We start from the raw sequence: 26,970 nt of genomic DNA on the forward strand, positions 1-26,970 counted from the left end.
TCAAGCAGATCTACATGTTTCCAGTTACACAGCGTTTACAAACTTGACCACGCCCACTGTCACCCTGACCACACCTCTAACCCATCCTCCCATTTTTTAGTCTGTATTTTTGACTGTCAACTAATACGATTTTATTTGATTTATCGAAATTATAAACACGATACAAAAGGAAGTGAAAAAGAAAAACAACAATTAAAGTAGAGAAAAAGGCATCAAAAATCGATATAGCAGTTCAGCAGTTTACATGTTCAGAAAAAATCTCTACACATAGAATGTATATCTGTGCGTGAGATGCGGTAAAATGCGCAAAGCTCATGTTGATGATACATCTTTCTTAATCATCTTCGTGAATGATATGATGATTATGTGTTTGCATGATAATTGGAGCTCTAGTTTGAAAGTTGCCAAGCAACAAGAGGACGCAGGAATGGAAGGAGATTCCGGAAGTTGTCACGATTACGTCATATAACGGAAGCTCTAAAGACCATACCGACCAGTCGTTTGCCTTTTACGCCAGCATGTCGCCCGCTACAGGGCAGTAAAGAAATGCTATACGACTTTTGTAGGAGGAGCATGAAAAGTGATAATTATGATCAATTCTATTTATTCAGAAATATGATAAAGCGCATTTCAACATCCGTGCGTCCATTTTAAGTGGAGCTTGTCCTCATTTGGGATAAGGCTGCGTGACTTTTGAGTTAGAACCGGGGTGCACGGTCGACTGGCCGCTCGCCAATGTTGACCAACATTGGACTGGTCTCTGATCATTATCAGGACATATATAGACAAAAAAGAGTTCCCATTCATGACACGAAGACGTTGCCATAACATGCTAACATGCTGTCTTCTCCCAGCACACTGACATCAGCGATGAGAAACGTCAAGTTACCACTAACGTATCGAGGTATGGACAGGAAGTTAGCATCAGTGTCTACTGCACGTGTCAACTCAACAGCCCTACTTAATCTAAAACAGGTACAGCTATAATATACATCCCTAAAACCTTTCATAAAACGTATTTAAGCTGCTGCTGAGGGCGTGAAATATAATCACAACCCTCAAGTTTTCGAACTCAAAACGCCAGTGTTTTTTTATTGTGAAAGGAGTGTTTGTTTTTCGGAAATGAGAACATTTGTATTGATAACTTGCTCAAGCGCATCCAAACTGAAGCATTGAAGGGAGAAAAAATGCAAACAGAACAGAAATGAACAACAAGAAGGTGGACTAAACATGGCCCACAACACAGGCCACTTCCTACACGGTAAGCCCACAACGGCCCAGAGTCAGTCGTCACGTTCTCGCTGGACGAGACACATTTCGTTCGCCGGTGTCACCTCGTTAGTGTAAAACAAAATATGAGCTGCAGCAGCCCTAGCTAAGTGGACAACGCTAGCCTTGGTCGTCTGCGCGTTAAATTGTCTAAAGCTGACAGAAGCTCGCCAACTGGTTCGGCGTGGAAGAGTGGAACAATAAACGTGCTCTGGTTCGACCCGGTCCAATCCTGTTCGGTGGGCTTAGAGAGCAATGCGAGCTAGCAAATGTTAGCTAGCAAGCGCTGTTGCAGATTGGATTTGACGAGGCCTTTACATGGTCGTATTTAAAGATTGCATTTTAAATATTAAACGCTTGTAGCCGAAGAAGTGAAACTGGATTTGAAAAAGCACCGCTTGGCTATCATAACGAGCTGCTTGGTAGTAATTTGAACATCTACTCTTGACTTCTGACTTGACTTCATCAGTTTGTTGTCAGTAATGATAAAATTAAAATCTATATAGTCACAACGGCCCCCCTGAGGAATCTTTAACTTCAATGTGACCCAGCCTTTTTTTTTTTCTTAGTCACTGTCAAACGGATACATAATCTCTACCCTATTTTCTAAAGACTGCTACTATTAGTAACTTGCCAAACAGAAAGAAATATGATGAGCAAGTCAGGGTAATTTAAAAAAGTCAGAAGCCCAATTTGACCCCCAAAAAAAAGGTCAAGAGCCAAACAGAGTTTGAAGATGGTGGTCCAATTGGCATCACAGTGGATGAGCGATTCTGACATTTCCAACTTGAGCGTCATGATAATGTTTGTCATTTTTTATGGATGTCAAGCTCTGGAAAGATCCGAGGCTTGTCCGGATGCTGGCTACAAGCATAATTGGAGCTTCTCAGCACAGGCTGATCAAGAAGATGAGGACAAGCACTTGTAAGCTAATCATCGGCATGCGAGGAAGTATTGTACATCCCAAGTTTTCCTGCCTTTTGGAACGTTGACTCAGTTGCCTTCCCAGCTCTGGCGTGATGACCACGCAGGAAACAGACAAGCAAGCATCCATGGCCTCGGATGATAAAAAGGTTTGTCTCGAATCTGAGTGCGCCTAAATCGGATACAGCTAATCTTATTCTTGTAACATAAATGACCCACGTTTCTTTTTTTTTTTTTTAATTTGGCCTTTCTAACATTGTCATAACACTCATGTGTAAAATTAACTTTTTCAATGTTCAGTTTAGCGCGTACCACAAACCCTTCGCTTACTGTTTGTTTGTGTTTGTGTGTGCAGTCTCCTCGTTTGAGGCACTTTACCACCACTGATCCCCTGAAGACATATGAAAAGCGCTCAAACAATGTCACTAGGCACAAAAAGTTCAGGTATGCCACCTCATGTATACTTTAGGCCTTTTCATCACCTTTGTAAATCATCAGTAGTCATAGACTACAGCTGACCTGAAGTAAAACAATGACAACAACCATATATTTTTGGCTGATAGCGATCATTATCCATTATTAGTATTGAATCTAAACAACGCTTAGTATGACGACACGATGCGAAGGTCCATACAATATACACAAGTAAATTCCAATGTTATGTTTGTGTTCCTGCAGCTTAATTCAGCCCTCAGTCGCCACAAGTAACTACTTTATCATCAGCCCCGCCCCTTCCCAAGGACTGGTCCTACAGGGGCGCCATTTTCATCACGCACAGATGACTTCTTCCCTCAGGAAGCCGGTCCAAAGGTGAGTGACTGCCCACGCTTCTTTTTGCCATGCTCCGTGTTGTATTTGTTTGTATGATGTCATCATTGTGATGTTGATGATGATGCTTGGCGATTGAGTGGAAGGACAAATGAGAATCCCGTGTTGTTGTTCCTCTGCAGGAATGAGTCAAGCGGCGAAGGCATGCAGCAGGTGGCGGAAGTGGACAAAGTTGTGGTCACCTGCACCGAAGAGCCAGGTTTGTTTTGCATCGCTTACTTCTTGCATTCATCTGCGTCCACCTAGCTTCTTGTTTTTAGCTACAATAATGCAAATTGGCGCTGTTGAGAGAAATAAATTGATGTCCAATTAGTTTCGTATATCCTCACAAATTGATGCTGTCGGTCAATTCCGACATGGGTTTGTTATTTTTATCGACAAGGGTATGAGCACATTTCTGATGTTGAAAAGGGCAATGTTCATGGTGCAGTAGTCAATGTAACAACATTTTCTTGCGTTTGTATTAAAAGTGGTTTGCATGCTTTCAGATGACCAGAGTCCGAACCTCAAACATGTCGTCCAGCAGAAGAGGAAAGCCTCGGAGGTAAGAGGCAATGAATCGAGGCAGGGGACACTTGAACTGGAACTTCTACTTGTTTCTCCTTTTTTCGTTTTTGTTTTTTTTTGGGGGGGGGGGTGATTGGTCATTACCTGAGCCTTTAGCACACGTAGTCATTTTAAGTCTACATTTTTAAGTGGCAAAATTGAATGTACAATTTTTTTAGCTATCCAATTCTTTATAGACAAATTATTAAGGTTTTACTGCTGAAAATGGCAAAACAAGTTTAGTATGCCTTTCAAAGTCTATATTTTCTTTATTATTTATTATGATTTTATGTCCTATTCATTGTTTCCTTGCAAGTTATATTTTCTAAAAACAATAATACTCATCTAACTTTTTTTCCTGCTGAGGGCCACAAGCCTCCTAGTATGGACGGTCTGACATTTAGAATGTCTAAAAGCTTGTCGGAACTATTTGCAACCAAAAAGTCCTCTTTTTGTCTCCGCTCAGACAACGACCATCTACCAGACCGTGTGCGGCAAGTGCCACAAGCCGTGCGAGAACAGCACCGAATGTCAAAACTGCGGGAATAGTCCGGCGTGTCTACCGCATCAGCAGGCGGCGTGCCTCTTGCCCCCGTCACCCCGGGCGCCCCTCCGAACTCAGCCCTGCACCTTGCAGGGCTTCTTCAAGGCCTCCTCCAGTGGCAGCGGCAGGCCCCCCCGCGCAGACAACCGGCCCGCCGGTCTCGCCGGCGCCAACGGGCGCTCGCCCCCGTTGGCCAGCGCGTCTTGCTGTTACGGCACCCGAAAGTCGCCCAGAGGGAGGCGGAAGGCGGTGGCGGTGACCCGGCAGCATGACCTCAACCACCCCAGTGAGTCTTTATCTCAATGTCTCTGAGGTTCAACCAGTCGTTTGGATTACTTTTTTTTTCGCAAATTTAGACAAACATTTTGTGCTATCCCATTTCTTTAAACCTCCATGAAAGTAGGATCTTTGCGTTGAATAAAACGTTTGCTTTTCCTTTGGAAAACAATGATCAACACTTTCGGCTATTTTTTGATATTATGCAACAAACCTGAATCATATTTAATTAATGTCATGGATGGAAATAGAATATTAAGTAAATCATACATCAAACATCCACACATAATATCAAACATTCATACATAAGGTGCTCCAGATGATAAGGTGCATTGTCGATTTTGGAGAAGATAAAGCATTAAAGCATTATAAGTGCGGCTTATCGTCTGAAAATGATTACAAGTTTAATTGGCGGTGCGATCGACAGAAAAATCGATTAACAAATCGTGACTAAATGTAGTCCGGTCCTGTGACAAGATTTACAACTTCTTAAAGTACTGAGTTTGCTTGGACTGGCTATTTCAATTTGTGGAAGTAGATTGTTCCCTAAAATGTCCACTAGAAGTCCATATGTAGTCATTAATAAGTAGTGACTGAACCAAACAAATGAGAACAAAGTAAGGGTAAAAGTAAACACGGTCCTGCTGAAAAAGTAATTGATTTGAAAAACCCAAAAAACCCTTCTGCAATATCCGCAGTCGTCTTGTCTAGTGATGATGAGGGCAACGATAGCAGCGCAGGAAGCACAGGCCGGCTGGACAGCGTCTCACCGCAGCCCGCTGACTCGGCACACTCGTCGCCGGCGCCCTGCGGCGGCAGAGTGGAGGCGGCGGTGAAAAGTGATGACGAGGAGGAGGAGCTGTCTTCTGACTTCTTTGAGGACATTTCCCCGAGGATAGTCATACCGCGCCGAACCAGAATGAAGGACCAGGTTGCTTTCATTTCTGTTTTTATGTGACAAATCGTATTCTCACATTCAGGAATTGTAAATTAAAACAGGGTTGTGCTGGGAATTCTTCCTTCTTCACTATACAGTGCAGTGGTTCTCAAATGCGGTTACATGAGTGCGCTTAGGGGCAATGTTTTATTTTTAGAGAAATCTAATCCTTTTTTAGTTTCTGTGATTGAAAGAGTGCAATTTTCCTTCAAATAAGAGCAAAATAAATGAAACCCGAAGAAACCTATTGCCCAGTTATGGTCAGTGACACCTCTGCAAAGTGTTTTCAAATTAAAAGCAAATGAATTGAAACATGAAGCAATTTAGAATTAAATGATATAATAGTGCCTCCTTTGCAAAATGTCGTATGCCTGTATTTTGTCAAGTTTTATACAAATGCAGATTGGTAATGCTTTGACTGGAAGAGTACTTTTTCAATTTAAAAGCATATTTATTGGAACACGAAGCACCTCATAATTGAATATTTGAGTTGCATTGTTTAGGTGGAACTTGGGTAAAAAAAAAAAAATGTTTCATAGAAAAGAAGAAGGGAGAACCACTGATATAGTGAGTTGGAATCTCCACACAACACTGACCCTGTAGTAAAATGACAAGTGAGTCAACTTTTTTTTTTTTTTAAATGATCTTGGCTTTAGTTCGGAAAGCAGCCCAGTTCTCCCAGAAGCAAGCGTTCCAAAGTGGAGTCCGGCAAGTGTGACAGCATCATCCTGCAGTGTCGGAGCGTCCGAGTGGGAACGCTGCGCAGGATGGTGACTAAGCCTGTGGTGGTGAGACCTTTTTTTTTTAAAAACTAACTGCAAATGCTCCCTGGCAAGCTGCTTTAACCATCTCTGTTTTTTGCAGTTTTCTGTGGAACACATCCAGCTGGAAACTGAAGGTACGCCTCTCCCGCCGCGGCCTGTTTTCCGCCACTTACATCGGTCGTCTTTGCCATGACAGGACCAGAGCTGAACACGGTGGAGAAGGTGTCCCTGCAAGCATCGGAGCTCATCAGCTGCGAGTGGTGCAGTGTCCGCAAGCTGCCCGTCTTGTTCTTCCAGACCACGCCCGATGAATGCGTCCGCTTGCGCACGCAACTCAATATGACGCAGGAGAGCGGCGGTCACTGGTACGACTGTACGGGACATCGTGAGTACCGCTCTCGTTTTGTTCCTGGTTGTCACCTAAAAATGACTTCAGTTGCTCAGGGCTCGAGTAACAGCCAAACACAGCTCAGCTTGTTCCGTCACATGGCCAAACTCCCCAAAATTACCTGTGTCAAATCTTACACAGTGTTCCTTTTAAACTCTGTGCTACTTTTCTTGCATTGTCTGTTCATCCGTCACGAGGCTCAATTTTCCTAGGTTTTGCCACTCGTTTGTCGACGAAGCATGCGCAACTTTATTGACGAGACAGGAAACGGTTTTCACTTCTTGTTTGAATTTGTGTGCTTGACTGTTCGTCCCGTTTAATAAATGGCGACTCTGACTCTCCTTGCTCACATTTCAAGGCTTGACAGTACCTTAACTCTAAAACCCTGTAGAATGGGGGACTTGTAAATCAAAGTACCACATACAGTAACTGTTTTAATATTTCAGAACCAGTTTCAAGAGAAGGCGGTCGCATTATCAATCACTGTCGTGTGCGCAGAGTCGGACGAGAAGTACATCGTGCTCATTTTTGCGGACGGCCTGGAAATGAAGGAGCAGATGATCCTGGAGGACATCTTGGTTGAGATCGGACGGAACAACAACATCAGCGCCTTCCCCGCCAAGTTGTCCTTTGACGAGGCCAACATGCGCCTGGTCAACTTCAATAAGGCCACCAAGCAGAAGCAAGATAAGGTGCCAACTGCAAATACTGCAAAATTCAAATGAAAAAGTGGGAGATATCAGAACAAAACTAAAATGCCCTACGTTTTAAAGGTTAAAATCTACCAAACTGACTTTTAGCAAATTATAGTCACTTCCTAAAATCCGGTTAATTATAAGCCATTTTAAATCACATTTCTGATTTTGACCGTTAAATATTTCATTTGAAAGAAAAATAACAATATTTAGGCAATGCCACACAAGGACTGTTGTTTTGCTTCATGTTGCATTCAATTTACCCTGATTTTAAAAAAACAAAACTGCACTCTTCCTATCACAGCATGAAGTGGCATCAAATTTCATTTGCTGATACCTGGGGAAACCTTTGTTAAATGTCCCCTGCAGCTCAAAGTGCCTTCACTTTGGTAACCACTGTGTAAACAAGGGACTGGTTCTAATAGCGAGCGATGCGTTCTGCGTACAGTTGAAGGTCGTCTCGGCCACCACTCGGTGCTCCCTGCGCAACAGGACCTTCAGCACTTCGAGCTTCTTTGAGCACGAGCACCAGGACGTAGCCGACCTGCAACCCACTTTCTCCGGGCCGGTGGTCAAGTGAGTGTGTCTGACTCGCCCAGACTCACTTCGATGGGAGGGGACGTATCCTGTTGCTGATGCGCGCTTGTCTTTCAGGCTGATGGTGTACCCTCCTCCTCCGGCCAAAGGGGGTATCTTAGTCACTAATGAGGACCTCCATTGCCTTAATGACGGAGAGTTCCTTAATGACGTTATCATAGATTTTTATTTAAAGTAAGCATGCTTCCTTGACACGCTTCTCGTTTCATATTCAAGTAATGCCTGCCGTAAGAACATGTGTGGGTTTTTTTCTTTTTTTTTTTGTGATGCTGCTGTGTAGATATTTAGTTTTGGAGAAACTGAAGAAAGAGGATGCCCAAAGAATTCACGTGTTCAGCTCCTTCTTCTACAAGCGTCTCACTCAAAGGGAAAAGGGGGCCGTTCCCGATAGGAGCAACAACCTTCCGTCAGTATCCGCAACCGAGTGCTTTCCTGGGAAATAGGAAACGTTTTCATGAATGTTCGACCAATGTTTTCATGAATATTCCGCAGAATTCACAAACGCAAGCACAACAGGGTGAAGACGTGGACACGCCACGTGGATCTGTTCGAAAAGGACTTCATCTTCGTTCCCATCAATGAGTCGTGAGTTCCGACCTCCGGGCCAGCAGGAGGTGCTGTCATATATGCGTTAACTTCACCTATTGTCTCGCCCAGGGCTCACTGGTACCTGGCAGTCATCTGCTTCCCGGGTGCTGACCCCTCGTTCGGGGAACTCCCGGACCACTGCCGCCCCCTGTCACCGGACACGGACGTCCTAGACGGACCCCCGCGCGATAGTCCGCCCGTGGACCTTCCACCACAGGATGCCCTCTCTGAGCAGCACATGTTGGCCCATGATTCCACCAACAGGGGGCAGCCGGAGCTACATTATACTAGTCAGTTCACTCTGTCAACAATTATGATTACTAATTACTGCTACTAAGATTTTGAGTGGACATTGTGGGAGGCATCTAGTGCTAGTTTTCTCCAGCATATAATATTCTATGCGTCGTTACGAGTCTAAACAGAGCACTCTGATTAATTTTGGAATTTGATATCGACATCCAACTTGTTTCTCTCTGTGTTGTAGATGAATTGCAGCAGATTGGCTTGCGGTACACAGATGAAGACAGCGCTTTGACATCTGACGAGCAAAGCTCAAGTCAGGTACACATGGCCGCATCTTCTACGCACCGTGTGACTCGCCGGGGGTCGCCTCGCCAGGCTTACATTGTGACCGTGCAGGACGAGTGCAGCGATGACGGCGGCGCGCCGGCGGATGACACCTCGACTTCCGAAGTCCCAGCCTTTGCTGCAGCAGCGTCCGAAGCCTCTTGGGCCTCCAAAGCCTGCCGCGGCAAACAGTACGAGGGTGGGGTGTGTTGGCGCATGTTGTCCTGCGGGTGGTGCTGTAACGCATGTTGTCCTCAGGTCCTGTATCCTCATCATGGACTCCCTGCGTGGTCCTGCCAGGTCCACGGTGGTCAAAACTCTGAGAGAGTAAGGAAACAAGTGAAACTCGCTTCATTCGAATGACATGTTTTGAAGTCCACCTGAGCATGCGCTTGTTTTAGGTACCTGGAGGTGGAGTGGGAAGTGCGCAAAGGCAGCCAGCGCACCTTTGGAAAAGAGGTGATGAAAGGTTCCAGTCCCCGTGTGCCTCAGCAGGACAACTTCAGCGACTGCGGCATTTATGTCCTGCAGTACGTCGAGAGCTTCTTTGAGGTGAATATTTTCTGCTTGTCAGTGGTGTAACTAGAAATTTCTGTGCGCAGTGGCCAGGGTCACATCCGTCTGTGGATCACTCTTTAACTTGCCCTAATGGAAAAATATATTTATTGTGCATTTAGGGTTTAATGGAAAAATATATTCATTTGATACATTTAAACCTGCAGTTAATATAAATGACTTGTGACAGAGTATCAAGGGTCTAAGAATACTGCATGCACAGATGGTGCATCAATATTTTAAGCCCCCCCCCCCTCCTGAAATACTTTGTGCTGATTATAAAAATGGTTGAGAATCACTGGTGTAAGTGATCTGGTAAGTATAGTATATACAGTACAATGTTTTACAGCAGGGATGTCAAATGAGCTTGTGTGTTTTGTTTTTTTTCCCCCACGCAGAATCCCATCAGAAACTTCCAGTTGCCTCTGAACCTGTCCGAGTGGTTCCCTCAGCAGAGGATGAAAAGCAAACGGCAGGAGATCACCAACCTCATCCTGCACATCCAAGCGCGACAGGAAGCTGACAAGAACCGGGCTGAGCAGCTGGAGGCCTCGTCCGCTTCCTCGGAAGACGCGGAGATCGAAGAGACTTCTGGGTCCGCCCTCGTCCCGACAAATTCTCCACTCGCCCCTTGAACTCGATGACCCTACCGGGGGTGTTGTATGCTGCTGACGTGCTTCTCTTCTTTTCGATCTCCCGTCACCAAAAGCTTTTGCTTTCTATGAACTATTAAAGTCCAGCGTTCATGTTGACATGGTAGTATCTTTGCACACATTCCTCCCACTAGGGAGTGAAATTCATTTCGTTACTAAAACGTATTCACTCAAAGCCATTTTTAAAGCAGTTCCCCGTATAACAAGGGCATTTGACTGGTCTTTGAAGACGCATGTTGTTGGGTTCTGTGACACCAGAAACACCCCAAAAATTTCACCGCAAAAAAGTTAGTTACTAGCTTTTCCCATTCTTTGGTAGTCATCAGTAATCTATGAGCCATTTAACAACATTGCAGTTCTCACTCAAAGCAAAGATTTTTTGGTTTTTTTTTTGGTATAAAGAAACAAGCAAAAAAGTGACTGACTTAATAGGGGGTTGGGTGATGTTCCGTGTTCAGCCGATCAGCCCAGGCGGCAGAGCACGGCCTAAAGATGCAACTCATTGTGTGGGTGGAGAAAAATGTTTGATTCTGCCCACTGACATTTGTCGAAATGGCTATTTTGACGTCAATTCTCAGAGCCGTCGAAGAATGTTCAACATGTTCAGGGGCCCTCAAAACAGAGGAGTCTATAATGGTTCTGGGTGTGTGCGTGATTGGGTTCATGTTCACATAGAAATTAATCTCGTGGGTGCCGTACCACATTTCCCCAGCAGAGAACGCGCTCACCAGCTGGTTCAGCTAAATATTGTACATGGTTTGTAAGTTTTGGTGTTCAATAAAATGTTTATAAACTATGCTTGATGTCCCAAGACGGCGCATCATTAAAGCCACCAAGAATTAGTTGACCCTCCCCCCAAAAAAGGCCGAATGTTGTTAAGTAGGCGGAGTCCAAAAAGGTTCAGCTCCACCCCAGATTAAGCCGCGCCTCGAACGCAGTTCGCTAACAGCGCCCCCAGAGTCCGTTTGGCAAAGCGCAGCCTGTTCCCGGTTCGTGACGTCACGCGGCCACTTTCCCAGGCTGGCTGCGACGGGGCTGAGAGGCGACTAAGGCGGCCGCACACTCCACGACGGGGCCGCCATCACACGGAGGCCAAGCATCGGCTGCCCGGGTTCACTCACCTGCACTTTCGGCCTCGCTCCGAGAGGATTTGAGCCGGAATTGACGCGGCCAGCGGGACGCCCGAAGGTGAGACAATGAGCCGCTCGGAGAGCCAGCGACGTTGTTAGCTAACGCCGACGGCCGACAACCGGGCGAAGGGAGGCGGACCCCGCGGGTCAAACCACAGACCTCCTCACGTACTATTCACTCTTTGTTGTGTCTTTTTGTGTCGAGTTGTAACACTGCTGCCTTTATGGCTCACATTGAATTGTCTTCGTCATGACAAAGGCAACATTGTTTGCTACATACCAGACCGCCTTCAAAAGCATGCGTATTTACGCTTAACGCGTTGCTTGAAGCGTTTTTTAATAACCGCCTACTATTGGGGGCACACCTTTGGACAATTATGTAACCTGGGTGGCATTCGGCACCCGTGGAATAAAATGAGAAGCTTGGGCTTCTTCTGGAAACAGCATCAACGTGTGCACGCCAAGGCGATGCCACTGGCACCGCCGTCCGTGTGAAGCTTGCACCTGAACGACAATTCCATCCGAAAGCAGCCCGTTTCATTGGGAAATACACAAACGTTTTGAACGTCAACGCCGAATGCGACATGGGAACATTCGGGATCCTGATATGTGACGGAAGCTTGTCTTGGGGGCTAGTTTGTGACTGCAAACCAAGTTAAGGGCAAACTTGTTGAGTTTGTCAATGCGAGCTGGCTCACGAAAGTTGAGAAGCGCGTGCGTGAGGGCCATTCTTTCTTTTCCCAGCTGCGCGTGCGCGTTTTGCACGTGACACTGATGGCAACATTGACAGGTGACAAAAATGACTGTTGATGAGAGTAGCGCAGGTGACAAAAAATGGTACGAATGTTAAGTAAGTTAAAAAAAATACGCAAAGGTGAGAAGATAAGTACAGTCAGAAAAAAACGTACTCTGTTACTACACACCTGTGGTGACTCGAGTCAGTCATGTGACCAGTCGAAAAAGTCACGTGATTGGCGAAGGCCAAGGTGCGTCAGGAAGCGGCAACCATTCCGCAGATTATTGACGTTTATGATGGATGCGATTGGACGCCTGTTAATGTTTAACGCCATGCGGACGCCGGCCGACCGACCGCGCCGGCAAACTGCGTCTGGCGACTAGGATCCAAGTAAAGTTTGAGGAAACGAGCGCAGGCTCGGTCACGTCGTGCGTAAAGATAAGAAATATGAGTGCGGGACGAAGGTTGCGTGCAGCTCGACATGATTTCCGATGTGTCGTAATCCAGGAGGTGGATACATGGGAAAAAGTTCGTAACCTCTCAACTTCTGCCCGGACAAATAGAGAGGGAAGAACGGATATCATGATGTCATCCATGACTGATGTCATTTCAGTGATGTCACCTTGATGCTTGAGACTTCAGGCTTACTCGTGCGATTGTCCATCTGCGATGTCATTTGTCAAGTAATGCAATTGACGGCCGACGTGAACTCGTTCACTGCCATTGACGGCAAAAGACGTCAACGATTCATTTTGACTGATTAGGTCATCTCCCTCCCGTTGACTGCTCGGTTTAATGTTGCCTATCATTGATGCACACATGAATGACATCATCCGACGGGGATGTCACAGAGCAGGTAAACCTCATGTTAAATTGTAATTTTATATATATATATATATATATATATATATATATATATATATATATATTTATTTATTTATTTATTTATTTGTGTGTGTGTACCGTCACGTGTGTTGCGGTCCCCTAAGGCGTCCCGGTTGCCATGGCGATGCCACGGGCTGCCAATCAATATGCGTCCGATGGGTTTGCCGTGAAGGTCGTGTGATGGTGTTCCATATTAGAACAAGGAAGGGCCTCATCTCCTTTGTTTATTTTTGGCTGAGCAAAAGTCACTCCATGATGCGGCAGCCAGGCGCGAGAACAACTTTTGGGTGGTGATGGCGGAAACACGGAGGAGCTCGGGATGTCGACATGAACAGCTGTCAGATCCTCCCGAGGAAAGCTGAGCTTGTCTGCGTTGTTTTCCAGACTCAAGATGGAGGACGGCAAACCCGTATGGGCGCCGCACCCCGCCGACGGTTTCCAGCTGGGAACCATCGTAGACATCGGCGCCGACAGCCTCACCGTTCAGCCTCTCAAGGGAGACGGCAAGGTCAGACATTGTACTCCAGTTCAGATTTTAAAAATTGAGACCGTATCAGCAAATTCAAAACTGCACCAGGCCTCATGTCAGAATTTTTTATGTAGCCTCACGTCGCAAAAGAAGGCTCTAGGATTCGCGGGGTCACAGTTGACAAAATTCTACCATGTCCTCACCCAGGCTTGGAAAAACGCAGTGAAATCCACATGAAACTGGGAGGGTGAAATAAGCAAATATTTGTTTGTAAGAATAAAGGAATCTAGCCCGCTGATCTAGCGGGCTAGATTGATGTGAGAATCGAAAATTGGCAATTCCTTGCAGTTTTAAGACCAAGAATATTACTAAAAGGGAGAGGATCATGTCAAATTTCTGATGTCTCCGCCTGATTCGATTAAAAGTGGCAAGCTGTGTGCACTGGTTAGAGAAGATAGAAAGCTTGGTTTTTAGTTGCAGTCTTTTGGCGTATACACAATCATAAACTTAATGGAACGGCAATGCTGCACAACTCCGGGTATTTATGGCTCAATCAATCAATCAATCAATCAATCAATCAATCAATCAATCAAGTTTATTTGTATAGCCCTGAATCACAAATGGCACCCATGGGAACAAAAAGTGAGAATGGGGAGCCGTCCTTTGCTCAGACTTTCCCTCACCTGTCGTTTTTGTTTTTTCGCACTTCACATTTGGAATGAGGCCGAGCAAGAGAAAAGCATTATGTATCTGGGTGGGTCCCGCTTAACGTTTGTAAAGATTTTTCCTCCGGCGTCCTTTGGCCACGCCCAGCAAACACACTGACTGCCAAAGGACACCTGAACATTTTGCATTGTTTGATGTTTTTCCCCAGACGTTTGTGGCGGCCGTCAATCAAGTGTTCCCTGCCGAGGATGACGTCAACAAACACGTGGAGGACAACTGTGAGTTCTCCTGTCCGACGGCGTCGCGCGGTTTGACATGTCGTGATGAAGACGCGTTGTCATGTCCTTGATCAGGTTCTTTGATGTACCTCAATGAAGCCACGCTGCTCAACAATGTGCGAGTCAGATACAGCAAAGACAAAATCTACGTGAGTTCTCTCTTTGCTCGGCAACTCGTTTTTTTTTCCTGGAAAAAAAGTTTGTATGATGACGTTGATGGTGTCTGTGGAGACACCTAGTGGTTGAACTCGAATGCATTTTACAACCTTAGTTTACCATGGCCACAACCTGAAGACTTTTTCAAACGTTGGCTGTCTTGGGAATCCGTTGCTAACCCGCTAACTCCGTAGTTTGCAAACTTTTGAACCTATGTACCATCTGGGAAAATACTTGGCCCTACAAGTAGATAGTCGGTCAGGCCGATATTCTGCATTTTGACTATTGTTGGCGTCTGCCTTAAACAAAAAACAAGCTGAAAAAAGAGATGCTGCTGACCCCGATACACCCTTTGTTTCCGTTTCAAATTGATCGAAGATACTAAAAGTTTAACACTTCAACTGTTTGCTCTGTCGTTGTCACCAGACGTTCGTGGCCAACATCCTGATCGCCGTCAACCCATACTACGACATACCCAAGCTTTACTCGCCGGAGACCATCCAGCAATACCGCGGACGTTCGCTGGGGACTCTCCCGCCGCATGTCTACGCCATCGGTGAGAGGCGACCTTTGTCCCGCCGATGCCGGGAGCCTCTAAACGCTCACCTTGACGTGCTTAATATGCAGCGGACAAAGCATACAGGGACATGAAGGTTCTGAAGCTGAGTCAGTCCATCATCGTGTCAGGGGAGTCTGGTGCCGGAAAGACGGAAAACACCAAGTTTGTGCTAAGGTGAGGCTGACGGGCGTCACGATCGAAACGTCGCTTCGGCGATAACGCTTAACGTTTTCCTGACAGGTACTTGACGTCGTCGTACGGGACGGGCCAGGACATCGACGAGAGAATCGTGGAGGGTGTGCAGATGTCCGTCAGTCTTTCTTCGCTGTGGCCTTCTGACTTTTTCACGTTTTCTTTGTTTGCTTGTCCTGAACAGCAAACCCCTTATTGGAGGCCTTTGGGAACGCCAAGACCGTGCGCAATAACAACAGCAGTCGTTTTGGAAAGTTTGTGGAAATACACTTCAATGAAAAGGTATTCATCAAAGTGTGGCATCGCACAACATACATAGCAAATAATTCCAGTGACATTACAGTACATCCTTAATTTTCACCGTGCAGAACGCAGTAGTAGGTGGCTTCGTATCGCACTACCTTCTGGAGAAGTCTCGCATCTGCCGCCAAAGCGGCGAGGAGAGGAACTACCACATCTTTTACCGATTATGTGCCGGAGCGCCCGAGGACATTCGACTCAAGTTTCACCTCGGTTCACCGGATACGTTCAGGGTAGGACGATTGTCAGCGGCGACCGCATCCAAGATGTTCCGGGCGGTCTGCATCCTTAGCGTGCTGATGGCCCCTGTATATGTTTCAGTATCTGAACAGAGGTTGCACTCGTTTCTTTGCATCCAAGGAGACAAACAAGCAGATTTTGGAGAACCGCAAAAGTTCAGAGGTAGCACCCATCCTGTCACTTTCTTGTCATTGTCTCGCACTTGACATCCTGGGAGACAGATTTTGAGATAGGCCTGGCTGATACAGATTTTTTTTTCAGTAGACTGATGGAAACGGCAATTTTCGGTAGTAAAGATATTGATTACAAATTAATGAAAAACATCTATAACAAATAAAACAACATTTGTTTCTTCCCAATGCATTTCAATTAGGTTCAATTAGACTGAGATTTTCACAATGAGTCAGCCTCCTACCTATTCTTCGGGACTAGCAGTTAACTGTAAACTCATGATATAAAAAAAAAAAAAAAGTTAGTTTTGGTTCTCAGAATGCATTGCGTGGAGCAACGCATTTAATTACTGAAGTTATCAAGACATTATTCCTTGCTAAATGCGTTTGACTGCCAGTAGTAGTAGAATGTGTGATTAAAACAATTATGCCGGATTATTTTGCATTGTAATTTTTATTTTTAAAAAACAAATGTCGTTTTTTTTAGTTGTTGACGTTCACCTACAATTCCCTTGCTTGCCTCACTTCATCATTGCTTGTAAAAATAGTTTTTTTTCTGTGTGTTTTGGATGACAGGTCCACAGAGTGACCTTAAGAAGTTTGATGTTATATTTAAGGATGCCGGATTATGGTATAGATTTATGTGTAAGACATAAAGATACCGGTACATAAAAGTTAAAATAATAAGCTTTTGAAGATTTGCTCGATCAATCACCGGGTTAGTGTTAGACCTAACCTGTGTGTCTACCATCTACATGGTTACATCAGCACGTGAAGGCCGGCCCGCTCAAGGACCCCCTGCTGGACGACCACGGCGACTTTCAGCGCATGTTAGTGGCCATGAAGAAGATCGGCTTGGACGACGCGGAAAAGCTGGACTTGTTCCGCGTGGTGGCCGGCGTGCTGCACCTCGGAAACATCGACTTCGAGGAGGCGGGAAGCACATCAGGTGAAGGGGAGGGGGCTATATTGCACCCACATTGTGCTGAAATCAAATTGTGTCAGATCGTGTCGCGTTAGCCCTTTTTGCCACTTTGAATCCGTCTGTGTCTTACTCAGGTGGCTGCAGCATTAAGAAGCAATCCAGCCAACCGTTGCAAAACTGTGCTGAGCTGCTGGGTCTTGACGAAAAGGACCTGCAAGGGAGCCTCATCTCCAGGGTCATGCTAACCACAGCAGGGGGCGCCAAAGGAACCATCATCAAGTAGGTCGCAGATGTTCCACGTGTGCACGCACGTGGTGAACTGTACTAAATTAGCCCTGATTGCTTGATGTGCGTTTTCCTCAGAGTTCCTTTGAAAGTGGAGCAGGCCAACAATGCTCGCGACGCTTTGGCCAAGGCGGTTTATAGCCGGCTTTTTGACCACGTGGTCACCAGGGTCAACCAGTGTTTCCCCTTCCCGTCGTCCGCCAATTTCATCGGCGTCTTGGACATCGCCGGCTTCGGTGCGTAAATCCGCTCGCCGACCCGCACCTCGCCACTGACCTTTTTTGCCTCCTGTTCACGCACAGAGTACTTTGAACACAACAGCTTCGAGCAGTTCTGCATCAACTACTGCAATGAGAAGCTGCAGCAGTTCTTCAACGAGCGTATCCTCAAAGAGGTCAGACGTTTGTCTTAAACACAACAAGCTAACGCAACTCGTTTTGCGCCCTAGGCCACCGTCCACATCAAGACATGTTGGATCTGCGTCGAAACAGTTAACAGCAAACACCTTCAAATTAAATCTATACTTTTTTTATATGTAGTGGTATTCCGACTTAAGGGATCAAAGAGGCGTCTGGAATTGTTAAGTTTGCCCACTCCCGGGCTATCTCAAATCACTCTTGAGGCACCACGCAAGTAATAAAACAGGGAAAACTTAAAATCACTTTAGTAACTTTAAGGCTTGCTCCATCACTGGAGTTTAAAAACCTAGAAAGACCCGTCTTTAAGTTCTGGGTGCTTGAACTCCTTGGTTCAAATTGAAGCTTAGCCTAAACGTGGCTTTTCAGATGGACATTTCTGACTATAACACCTTTCAGCTGTTTCCCAAGGTAAATCCTGTCTTGACTCACAGGAACAAGAACTGTACCAGAAGGAAGGGCTGGGAGTCAACGAGGTTCACTATGTGGACAACCAGGACTGCATCGGTAGGAACGACTCTTGACTTGAGACCTCAGACCCTGGACGGTGACTTGAGACATGCGCCTCTGCTTTTGCAGACCTGGTGGAGGCCAAAGTGCTGGGAATCCTCGACATCTTGGATGAGGAAAACAGGCTTCCGCAGCCTAGCGACCAGCACTTCACGGACACGGTGCACAACAAACACAAGAACCACTTCCGCTTGACTGTAAGTCCGTTTTATTTTTGTTTTATTTAGGCCCTTTTTAACCACCTCCAAAACCATTGACATTTGAGTTGCGTGCTTGTGTGCGACAGATACCAAGGAAGTCCAAACTGGCAATCCACAGAAATGTGAGGGACGACGAAGGATTCATTATTAGACACTTTGCGGGAGCTGTCTGCTATGAGACGGTGTGTGATGTGGACATGCGTCAACATACGGTTACGCGACACGTACGCAGGGAAGAAGATGTCTGCCTGTGATTGACATGTTCCGCTATTGGTCCTCAGAACAAGTTTGTGGAGAAGAACAACGATGCCCTGCACACGTCGCTGGAATGTCTGCTGAGCGAATCCAGCGACCGCTTTATCCGAGAACTTTTTGAGAATGCAAGTAACGGCAACGACGCCAAGCAGAGGGCCGGGAAACTTGGATTTATCAGCGTTGGAAACAAGTTTAAGGTTCAAATTTCAACTCCTCCACTAAGCGAAGCGTCACGAGAACCCTTAATGGCTTTGTCGGTGGATCTGTGTTCGCCCCCTCGATGAGGACGGGGCCGCTTTCCTCCTGGTTTTTGTGCGTTTTTGTTGGACTAAATGAGAATCCTGATCCTTCTGTGAAGTGTTTCGGGGGATGGGGGCCACGCCACCAATGTTTAGATTAAACATATTTGGTTACTTTTCTTTAGGGTATTTTTTTACGTTAATAATAAAGAGGAATTTTGAAGTACAGACAATCTCACGGCAAATGTTCTACTTTATACACATTCGGTTTTCGCCTTGCCATTCTCAGGAAAGATGCACTTTCGCTTAAACAAACTTTGCTCGACCATGATTGTCCTGGAATTTAACACCAATATCAGCATACCAGGCTATAAGAATCTATCAACCAATACATCAGCCAATTACGATTGTTTTTGGGGTTATAACTGTCCAACCGGTAAATCGATCAGGCTCTCGTCACTAGCTTTAAGATATAAGCCAAAATAGTACTGTAAGTTGGATTCAAGATATAAGCAAAAAAGCAAGTTTTGTCTTTGTTTTGTCTTCAGACTCAACTGAACATTCTGCTGGACAAGCTTCGCAGCACGGTCAGTACACCTGTGAACTTTGACCGTAACTCAAAGCTCCGTGTCACTTTGTATTGTTGTCATCATTAACGACTCAGGGTTCCAGTTTCATCCGCTGCATCAAACCCAACCTGAAGATGATCAGTCACCAGTTTGAAGGCGCTCAGATCCTCTCCCAGCTGCAGTGCTCAGGTCAGTTATTGCATCACACGGTTGAAGGAGCTACATGTTGCTAGCGCATGATCAAGTGCCGTCAAGTATATCATCCATATCATCCACAAAAATGCCCACAATGACCATTGCTCTTTGAGAAATTGTGATCCTTATTGAGCAGGTATGGTGTCGGTGCTGGACCTCATGCAGGGCGGCTTCCCCTCCAGAGCTCCTTTCCACGAACTCTACAACATGTACAAAAAGTATATGCCCCCTAAATTGGCACGACTCGACCCGCGACTTTTCTGCAAGGTCAGTACACACCATATTGTCCCATACTAGTTGTTGTTAATCTTACACATTTGCCGCTATCTACCGATAGTCCCTGTTATATTTGGTACTGGCTGCTGCACTGTTTGCCAGCTTGACTTGCCACTAACATTTATTCCAGTACCAGACAGGATATTTTGACTTATGTTTCAGGCCTTGTTCAAAGCATTGGGACTGAATGAGAAGGACTATAAGTTCGGACTGACGCGAGTGTTCTTTCGACCCGGGAAGGTTGGTGCCGTGCATGCTGACGAGGAGCAAGGCTTTCTCTCTCTTAACTCTGTCTCATTCGTCATTTGCATTTTTAGTTTGCAGAGTTTGACCAGATCATGAAGTCGGACCCGGATCACTTGGCAGAACTGGTGCAGCGTGTCAACACCTGGATCATCCACAGCCGCTGGAAAAAGGTCCAGTGGTGCGCACTGTCTGTCATCAAGCGTAAGTATGAACATGCAATGCATTCTTGCATGTGCTGATGCACAGCAGATTTGGTGTTTGTTGTTGCCATAGCAACAAATTATTTTGGACCAGTGGTTCTCAATGTATATATACGTGAAGGAACCCAGAGGGCATGTGAGATTTTAACAAGGTTTCAGCCTTTCCATTTATTTTTCCACCTTCTCATGCTTCTCCATCTCGTCTCTCTATCTGCTGGTCCTCATCAACATTCTTGTCCCCCTAGAATTCTTGCTAACTTAGTCTTTTTCATTTTTATTACCATCGTTCTCTTCCTCATCCTCAGCCTCCTTGGCATTCTTCTCTTTCCTACCCATCCCCCCTCCTCTTTGGACTTTTTATCCTTGGCCTCATTGGAGTCCTTGTTCGCCTTTCTTTGTCCTCCTCTTCATCTGGCGTTTCGATATGAAACCCAAACATGCAGTGATTAGGGCAGCAGAAGGACCATTGGTTTGTCACTTACTTGGTCTCACCTTGGCCCCACACCCGCCCTGGATGTGGCAATATGCGACCGAGGAAGCGGGACGTGTGTCGTTAACGTGTGTTGTTGTGTGTTTGTGTCCAGTGAAGAACAAGCTCTTATACCGACGCGGCGCATGCATCGTCATGCAGAAGACAGTGCGCATGTGGCTCTGCAAAAGGAAGCACAAACCCCGGTGGGTTCTTCTTTGTCTTCATCCTCGCATATGTTTCTTCTTCCGCTGCCAAGATGTCCAAGCTTCATCTTTTTTTGTGTGTGTGTGTTCTTCTTCATTGATCTCACCTCCTTTCCTTCTTGTCCATCATCATCTTTCTTTTCAATTTTACCATGCGCGTGGCCCAAACTTCACCGAGACCCAGAGCTACGCATAACATCCATGTAATGTGCATTTATCATCTTTGCTTCAGAATTGACGGCCTGGTGAAGGTGCGCAATCTAAAGAAGAGGATGGAGCTCTTCAACGAGGTGGTGGCAGGACTCAAGGAGGGCAAAGAGGAGATGAGCGCTCAGGTGGAGCGGCTGGACGCCGACATCCACGCCCTCATGATCAAAATCAAGGTGTGTCACCGGAATTGAGACCGGTCGCCGACTTGACCATGACGTCATTGGCACGGCTGCGCTCCACCAGGCTACGGAGATGGGCCGCGTGGACATCGACCACGAGTACCGTGCCCTGGTGGTACGCTCGGAGCAGCTGCTGACCGCCATGCAGAACAAGAAGAAAGAGGAGGAAGAACGTGAACGCCTGCGTCGCATCCAGGAGGAAATGGAGAAGGAGCGGAAGAGGAGGGAGGAGGAAGAGCGACGTCGCCAGGAGGAAGAAGAAGAGAGACGCGTGTAAGTGTCAAAACCATTAAGGCTTCGCATCTACAGATCCTCAACACAGATTGAACACATTTAGAAATACAGCATAAGCAGCACAAACATATTTTCAACATAACACCGACACAAACTGTTTGAATTCGGCACCGACATGACTGTAATGCGCCTGATTGCGTTCACTAGTGCAGATTGCCCTCTGGTGGCGAGTAAAATAGTTAATACTCAAAATCAATAGTTCGATAGTGTCTTCTTCTGTCTACCTTTGTTTGCTGCCTGTTTACCTTTTGATGGCGAGTAAAAATACTGCAGATAAGACACACTGGACTATCAACTGCAGGATTCAAAGCGTGAGAAAAAATTTGCAATTTATAGCCCAAAATTGACAGTTTTCTTTGTGTGGATTTTTCCCTGGCAGGAAAGCTGAGATGGAGATGAAGAGGAAGCAGGAAGAAGAGGAGAGGAAGAAACGGGAGGAGGAGCAGAAGAGACTGCAGGTGTTGTCAAATGCCGCCTTAATAAGCCTATATCTACTTCAGCTGTTCTAGCAGGACTTTCCTGACATTCGGATGGGGCTAGCGCAGGGAGCTAACAAATAAATGTGGAAAACCTCCTTAAAGTGACACTCACGTTTAGCTATTTTCAGCTCTCAAAAAAGCTTGTTTTATCTATTGTTTGATGATTAAATTCTTTTTCATGTACAGCTAATACCTTTTAAAAACGCGTTTTTCCACTGAATTTCGACTGAAAAGATCACACGATCATGGCTCAGGCAGTGATTGATCACGGCTCACTTGTTTTGTGGGTTTGGTGATGTGACATTTGCATGCCGAGCCACAATTGCTCTTTAGCATATGTGGAAAATGTATTAATTGTACATAAAAATAATTATAAGATTTACTGATGTTTCACGGACAAAATATGATTTTTTTACTGCTGAAAATTGCTCAGTAAGTTTCATATCCATTTAGAAGTCACAAGGCTGTGGTGTGTGTGCATAGTTGGAGATGGAACAGCAGCTCGAAGCAGAACGCGAGGAGGAAATTGCACGCCAGGCGATTCTGGAGCAGGAGAGGCGAGACCGAGAGTTGGCGCTGAGGATTGCGCAAAGCGAAGCCGAACTCATACCGGACGAATCGCAGAACGACGCCGCCCTCCGCAGGTAAAAGCACACCAAGCGTTAGCTTAATGCTAACGTGTTATGTGAAACGCCGTAGAAGGGCTAACGTAAATAAGCACGGTCGTTTGTAACGCCTGGTTGTTCTCCTCCCGGCAGCACCGAGTCGTCGCTTCAGTCGTCTCCTGAACGAGCAGCGTAAGAACTTTGAACTCGCATTACAACTCCTGCAACCCTCTAACCTCTGACCTCTGACCCTTGCATGCCGTGGAGTCCGACAGGAAGTGTCTTCTGATTGGACCTCGGTGTCACACGCTCATGTCAGTTGTGTATGTGTGACAGTTGTCTGATTTTGTGTTTTCAGCGGTTCTGTCGGGCCCAAAGTGTCGAATTTGAGCATGTACGTAACAAAAAAAAACAAACAAATAACACCATGTTCGCACATCTACTTTGCACCCTACCTCTTAAGTCGGCCATTTTGTTGAATGATGATTATGATGAAACCTTGTAGGGAGGAGATGGCGAAGGAAATGAGCGAGCTTCTGGCGAGGTGCGTACAAACATCTCGGACTCGGTTAAATGCTCTCACCCAAATGCTCGCCTGTGGGGTGCTCTCACTTTCTGATTGGATGCCCAGTGATTTTTTTCTTTTTTTTCCCCCAAATCCATTCTAACGGTCACGTTGATTATGCATTGATTATTTTGATCTCAATCAACCGTCCAAGTGCTTTTATTTTGAAATCCACTGAATCACAAAAGGTGAACGTTTCTGGAACAGGAAGTGGCTTGAGTGTGGGATGTGACTTCCGGTCATCTGAATTTGACGTCCTCTGCCGGCTCAGGCCGTCGTTTTCCTCTTCCCGTTTCACAGCTTTGACTCCGGACTAAACGTGTATGAAGGTTTCTGTTTCCTGCTGACAACCCGCATCCTTGTTGTGTGTTTCCTTTGTTTTTGTCCGGGTCATCAGAGGTCCTCAGGTTCAGGCCAACAAAGCAGCCAGTGCTGCCAACAGCAAATACCAACTTAGCAAGTGGAAGTACGCTGAACTCAGGGACGCCATCAACACTTCCTGCGGTGAGATGGCGCCTCTGTTTATGCGCAAGTGTGAGATGGTCGCGTGTTGACCAACGTGTGTTTTGCGTAGACATCGAGCTGCTGGCAGCGTGCCGTGAGGAGTTCCACCGCCGGCTGAAGGTCTACCATGCTTGGAAGTCCAAGAACAAAAAGAGGAACGCCGATGCAGACCAGCGGGCACCCAAATCAGTCACCGACTACGGTATGCTCACGGCATGGCGGCCGCATCCTAGCGACCCCTCGTGCGCTATGTGTTGCCATGGTTACTGTCCTGTTGTTGTTTTTTTTTGTCATAAAAGGCAGTCATAGAATTTAAATTGTAGACGCTCACAACAGGAAACTGACATGTCCTCCATTTGTGGTGTGTGTGTTTCATCACTTCCTGTCGTTAGTGCGTGTGCGCGTAACAACATGTTTACTTTCAGGTGGTGCACCATCTGTGATAAAAGGCCGTAAGTGTAAGTTTGCTTTAGCATTTGTCGTGCGTAGCACTACTAACCGCGCCCCTGCCTCCCCACACTGACCCCGCCCACTCATGGTGTCTGTTCCCACTGTGCTGCCGGGATTTTTATTTGTATTTATTTGATTTTTTTTCATGCTATGGCTTCTCTCGGGGAAGGGGAGGGTTTCCATGGCAACCTGCCCGTGCTGATACCCGCGTGTATGCGTGTGCATGGGCGTAGACGTGATTGAAAGCATTTGGAATCCTATGGAGTACAAGTTAGTTCATAGAAAATATCTTGACGCTGCTAGCCCGGTTAAATGGACCTTGACATCTGCAGGGAAGCGTTATCACTTTCTTCCATGGGTTCTAGCAGCTTTATCCATTGTTATGTCAAACAAATAGTTTGATCAGCTAGTTGGATTGAGCAAATCCAAGAAAACTGCAACTGAATCATTTTCGAGCGAGTGAGTGACTTGATCGATGCATTGTGGTCCATACTGTGAGAGCAGCTGTGTTGGGAATCTGAAGCTAACCAAGACGGGCAAGTAATCGAGACACTCCCAAAAGCTGCCGCCAGATGGCGTCAAAGCACACGACACGACTCCTTTCATTTTCATCCGATTGCTTGAGTGTCCAGTTCCCAACACAGTCTGAACGTGACCCACTGATCCTCAAAAAAGCCCCGCCGCCCGCTCATACCTGTCCCCCACGCTGCAGCCCAGCAGAACACGGTCCCCCCTGTGCCGGCCCGCCAGTATGAGGTATCCCTGAACCGGCAGCAGCGTTTCTTCCGCATTCCGTTTATCCGGCCCGGGGACCAGTACAAAGACCCCCAGGGCAAGAAGAAAGGCTGGTGGTACGCCCATTTCGACGGGCCCTGGATCGCTCGGCAGATGGAGCTGCACCCCGACAAGCACCCCATCGTCCTTGTGGCCGGTGAGCATGCGCACTCCCGTAAAGTGGTTCTCGACCTTTTTTCAATTATGTAACCCCCCCTCCCAGCCAAGCACAAGCAAAACATTGTTGGATGGAAAAACAAAAACAATTTGTTAAAACAGCCTACTAATGCGTGTCTGATTTGTTAGCCTTTGAACGACATTTGTATTGGTATTTCCATACATACATGGCTAAGCAATTCCAGGAGATACATCATGTAACCATCTGGTGTACTTCTACAATTTTTTTGGATAATTTTATTTTTAGTCAGTGTTTTTCTCTTTCCAAATAATAATTGCGAAGCAAATGAAGTGTACTTAAGAGGTAAATGCAGCCTAACTGCGCTTAACAAAAGTACCGGTCTTGATGTTTTTCATCAGGCAAAGATGACATGGAAATGTGCGAGCTCAGTCTGGACGAGACGGGCCTGTCTCGCAAAAGAGGCGCTGAGATCCTGCCCCGGCAGTTTGAGGAGATCTGGGAGCGCTGCGGCGGCGTGCAGTACCTGCGCAGCGCCATCCAGAACCGGCAGGCGCGGCCGACCTACGCCACCGCCATGCTGCAGGCCACCTTCAAGTGAGAGGCGACCGCCAAGGCCGCTTGGCAGAGAATCGCTTCCTCCTTCTTTTTTCCTCCTTTTTCCTCAATTTTTGCTTTCCTGCTTTTTCACGGGGGTTGATGATGAGGCCTTATGTCTGTTTGGACACGTTGACGTCCTCTTTGGGAGCGAGCACCTGTCCCGCCGCCTCCTCACGCCCGGTTTACGTGCTAGGAAAGATGGGGCGCAACGTCTTAACGTGGTGATTCTTGTATTCCTTGTGTGAGATTAATGAAGCCAAACGTGGACACTAACGGATTGCATTTAATGATCACGCCTGCAAATGTGAATTAACGACCGATAATGCCAATTTTTTTTTCCCATCTTACATTTGTCGCCGCTGCGCAACTATGCATTCGCCAGCAACATTAGCCACACGGGCGCTAACATTAGCACGTCAACGCACTCCCGCCGCAGTGCTAGCGGCCAGCCGCGTTTCAAGCAGCTGTGGCCGCTAGCGACATTAGCATATTGGTGTATCGAGTTGCTGGGCTAACAGCTAGCTACATTAGCGTCATATTTTAACAGCGAGCTAACCGTTGGCGAGCTGCGGCCCGCTGGGGTCAGGCCGTCTAATCTTTTTCCGATGCGATTGTTTAAACGACCAATCAAACTTTAATGATTCCGTCAGGTGACCTCGAAAGCCATTTTTGAACTGGAAACTTCGCAACCGCACTGGATCTTTTTTCTACAACTTTTTCGGGGAACGAAACGTTCCCCTCAAGCGCGCGGCGACCTTGGCAACGAAAGCTACAAGAAGCCGCGCCTGCGCAAACGTGACGCCGTTGAGCCACGCTCGCCCACTTTGCGGGCGCGTCCTCCACCCATCCCGACACATTTTGCTTCACATTCGTTCTTCCTGGGCCGTCGATTGAAAATGTCAACCGCCAAAGCGTCGGGTAGCTTACGTCTCTATGGGTGTCACGTTTCTCCTCAACAGTCAATAAACGAACTTGTGTGTCATCTGACTCGAATGGTTCGACATGTCTTTGAACATTTACTCTCGTCGCATGTGAGCCTGTCTTTGAAAACGTCTTGAAATTTGTCTTTGAAAGTCAACGAGCTTTTCAAGTTGCCTTTGAACTTGTCTTTAAACGTGTCAATGCGTCTTTGAGTGTCTTAGAATGAGTCTCTAAGTGTGAATGTCTGAGTTTCACATGGAATTGAATGTCCGAATGAGCGTGTGGCGTCTTTGATCGAGTCTGCGAATGTGACGATGCGTACATTTTTGAGAATAACCAAAACAAACCAG

General features: G+C 46.4%; 2 protein-coding genes and 1 long non-coding RNA gene across 11 annotated transcripts; 2 read left to right on the top strand and 1 right to left on the bottom strand.

Moving 5' to 3' along the window:
- Positions 1-1,144: 1,144 nt before the first annotated feature.
- Positions 1,145-10,230, top strand: senp6a (SUMO specific peptidase 6a). 2 transcript variants are annotated; one of them, XM_088403869.1, is made up of 23 exons: positions 1,145-1,261; positions 2,100-2,193; positions 2,279-2,342; positions 2,549-2,637; positions 2,872-3,003; positions 3,144-3,220; positions 3,510-3,565; positions 4,034-4,397; positions 5,086-5,318; positions 5,981-6,112; positions 6,189-6,222; positions 6,285-6,473; positions 6,975-7,168; positions 7,620-7,747; positions 7,826-7,942; positions 8,049-8,174; positions 8,261-8,353; positions 8,426-8,646; positions 8,841-8,917; positions 8,996-9,114; positions 9,182-9,250; positions 9,325-9,475; positions 9,877-10,230. In XM_088403869.1, exons 1-23 carry the CDS (start codon positions 1,231-1,233, stop codon positions 10,111-10,113), a joined length of 3,027 nt encoding a protein of 1,008 aa, XP_088259995.1. In that variant the 5' UTR covers positions 1,145-1,230; the 3' UTR covers positions 10,114-10,230. The 2 variants fall into 2 exon arrangements, with proteins under 2 accessions (XP_088259995.1, XP_088259996.1); XM_088403870.1 differs by having other exon boundaries at positions 1,231-1,261; positions 2,301-2,342.
- On the bottom strand, positions 6,898-11,461 carry LOC148406838 (uncharacterized). 4 transcript variants are annotated; one of them, XR_015863862.1, is made up of 5 exons: positions 11,253-11,460; positions 9,967-10,124; positions 9,329-9,568; positions 8,981-9,242; positions 6,898-7,184 (listed from the first exon to the last, which is right to left on the bottom strand). It is a non-coding gene; the product is annotated as an uncharacterized LOC148406838 (long non-coding RNA). The 4 variants fall into 4 exon arrangements; XR_015863864.1 differs by lacking the exon at positions 6,898-7,184 and adding an exon at positions 7,205-8,200 and having other exon boundaries at positions 8,945-9,242; positions 11,253-11,461; XR_015863863.1 differs by lacking the exon at positions 6,898-7,184 and adding an exon at positions 7,205-8,200.
- myo6a (myosin VIa) lies at positions 11,122-26,686 on the top strand. Of its 5 annotated transcripts, XM_088403861.1 has the most exons (36): positions 11,122-11,319; positions 13,267-13,390; positions 14,226-14,295; positions 14,371-14,444; positions 14,878-15,007; positions 15,079-15,184; positions 15,251-15,306; positions 15,387-15,484; positions 15,571-15,735; positions 15,824-15,904; positions 16,681-16,861; positions 16,972-17,116; positions 17,201-17,358; positions 17,425-17,516; positions 17,973-18,045; positions 18,118-18,245; positions 18,335-18,430; positions 18,530-18,700; positions 19,291-19,329; positions 19,407-19,500; positions 19,643-19,773; positions 19,945-20,022; positions 20,100-20,229; positions 20,813-20,903; positions 21,136-21,286; positions 21,357-21,565; positions 21,966-22,044; positions 22,549-22,709; positions 22,824-22,862; positions 23,029-23,064; positions 23,176-23,214; positions 23,633-23,739; positions 23,810-23,941; positions 24,165-24,197; positions 24,902-25,120; positions 25,501-26,686. In XM_088403861.1, exons 2-36 carry the CDS (start codon positions 13,274-13,276, stop codon positions 25,698-25,700), a joined length of 3,909 nt encoding a protein of 1,302 aa, XP_088259987.1. In that variant the 5' UTR covers positions 11,122-11,319; positions 13,267-13,273; the 3' UTR covers positions 25,701-26,686. The 5 variants fall into 5 exon arrangements, with proteins under 5 accessions (XP_088259987.1, XP_088259990.1, XP_088259988.1 ...); XM_088403862.1 differs by lacking the exon at positions 24,165-24,197 and having other exon boundaries at positions 11,123-11,319; XM_088403863.1 differs by lacking the exons at positions 23,029-23,064; positions 23,176-23,214 and having other exon boundaries at positions 11,123-11,319.
- The last annotated feature ends 284 nt before the right edge of the window (positions 26,687-26,970 follow it).

Source organism: Hippichthys cyanospilos, chromosome 20 (assembly GCF_059441005.1).
Source record: "Hippichthys cyanospilos isolate Australia breed blue-spotted pipefish chromosome 20, RoL_Hcya_1.0, whole genome shotgun sequence".
In the NCBI taxonomy this organism is placed as follows: domain Eukaryota; kingdom Metazoa; phylum Chordata; class Actinopteri; order Syngnathiformes; family Syngnathidae; genus Hippichthys; species Hippichthys cyanospilos.

What these genes read in the sequence shown, in the direction of transcription:
- myo6a (XM_088403861.1), top strand. Translation starts at nt 13,274, where the DNA reads ATGGAGGACGGCAAACCCGTATGGGCGCCGCACCCCGCCGACGGTTTC. An exon ending in GCCGCATGTCTACGCCATCG is followed by an intron (nt 15,008 to 15,078) that starts GTGAGAGGCGAC and finishes CTTAATATGCAG; the next exon opens with CGGACAAAGCATACAGGGAC. An exon ending in CAAATCAGTCACCGACTACG is followed by an intron (nt 23,942 to 24,164) that starts GTATGCTCACGG and finishes GTTTACTTTCAG; the next exon opens with GTGGTGCACCATCTGTGATA.
- senp6a (XM_088403869.1), top strand. Translation starts at nt 1,231, where the DNA reads ATGGCCCACAACACAGGCCACTTCCTACACG. An exon ending in ACTAGGCACAAAAAGTTCAG is followed by an intron (nt 2,638 to 2,871) that starts GTATGCCACCTC and finishes GTGTTCCTGCAG; the next exon opens with CTTAATTCAGCCCTCAGTCG. An exon ending in CCAAGCAGAAGCAAGATAAG is followed by an intron (nt 7,169 to 7,619) that starts GTGCCAACTGCA and finishes TTCTGCGTACAG; the next exon opens with TTGAAGGTCGTCTCGGCCAC.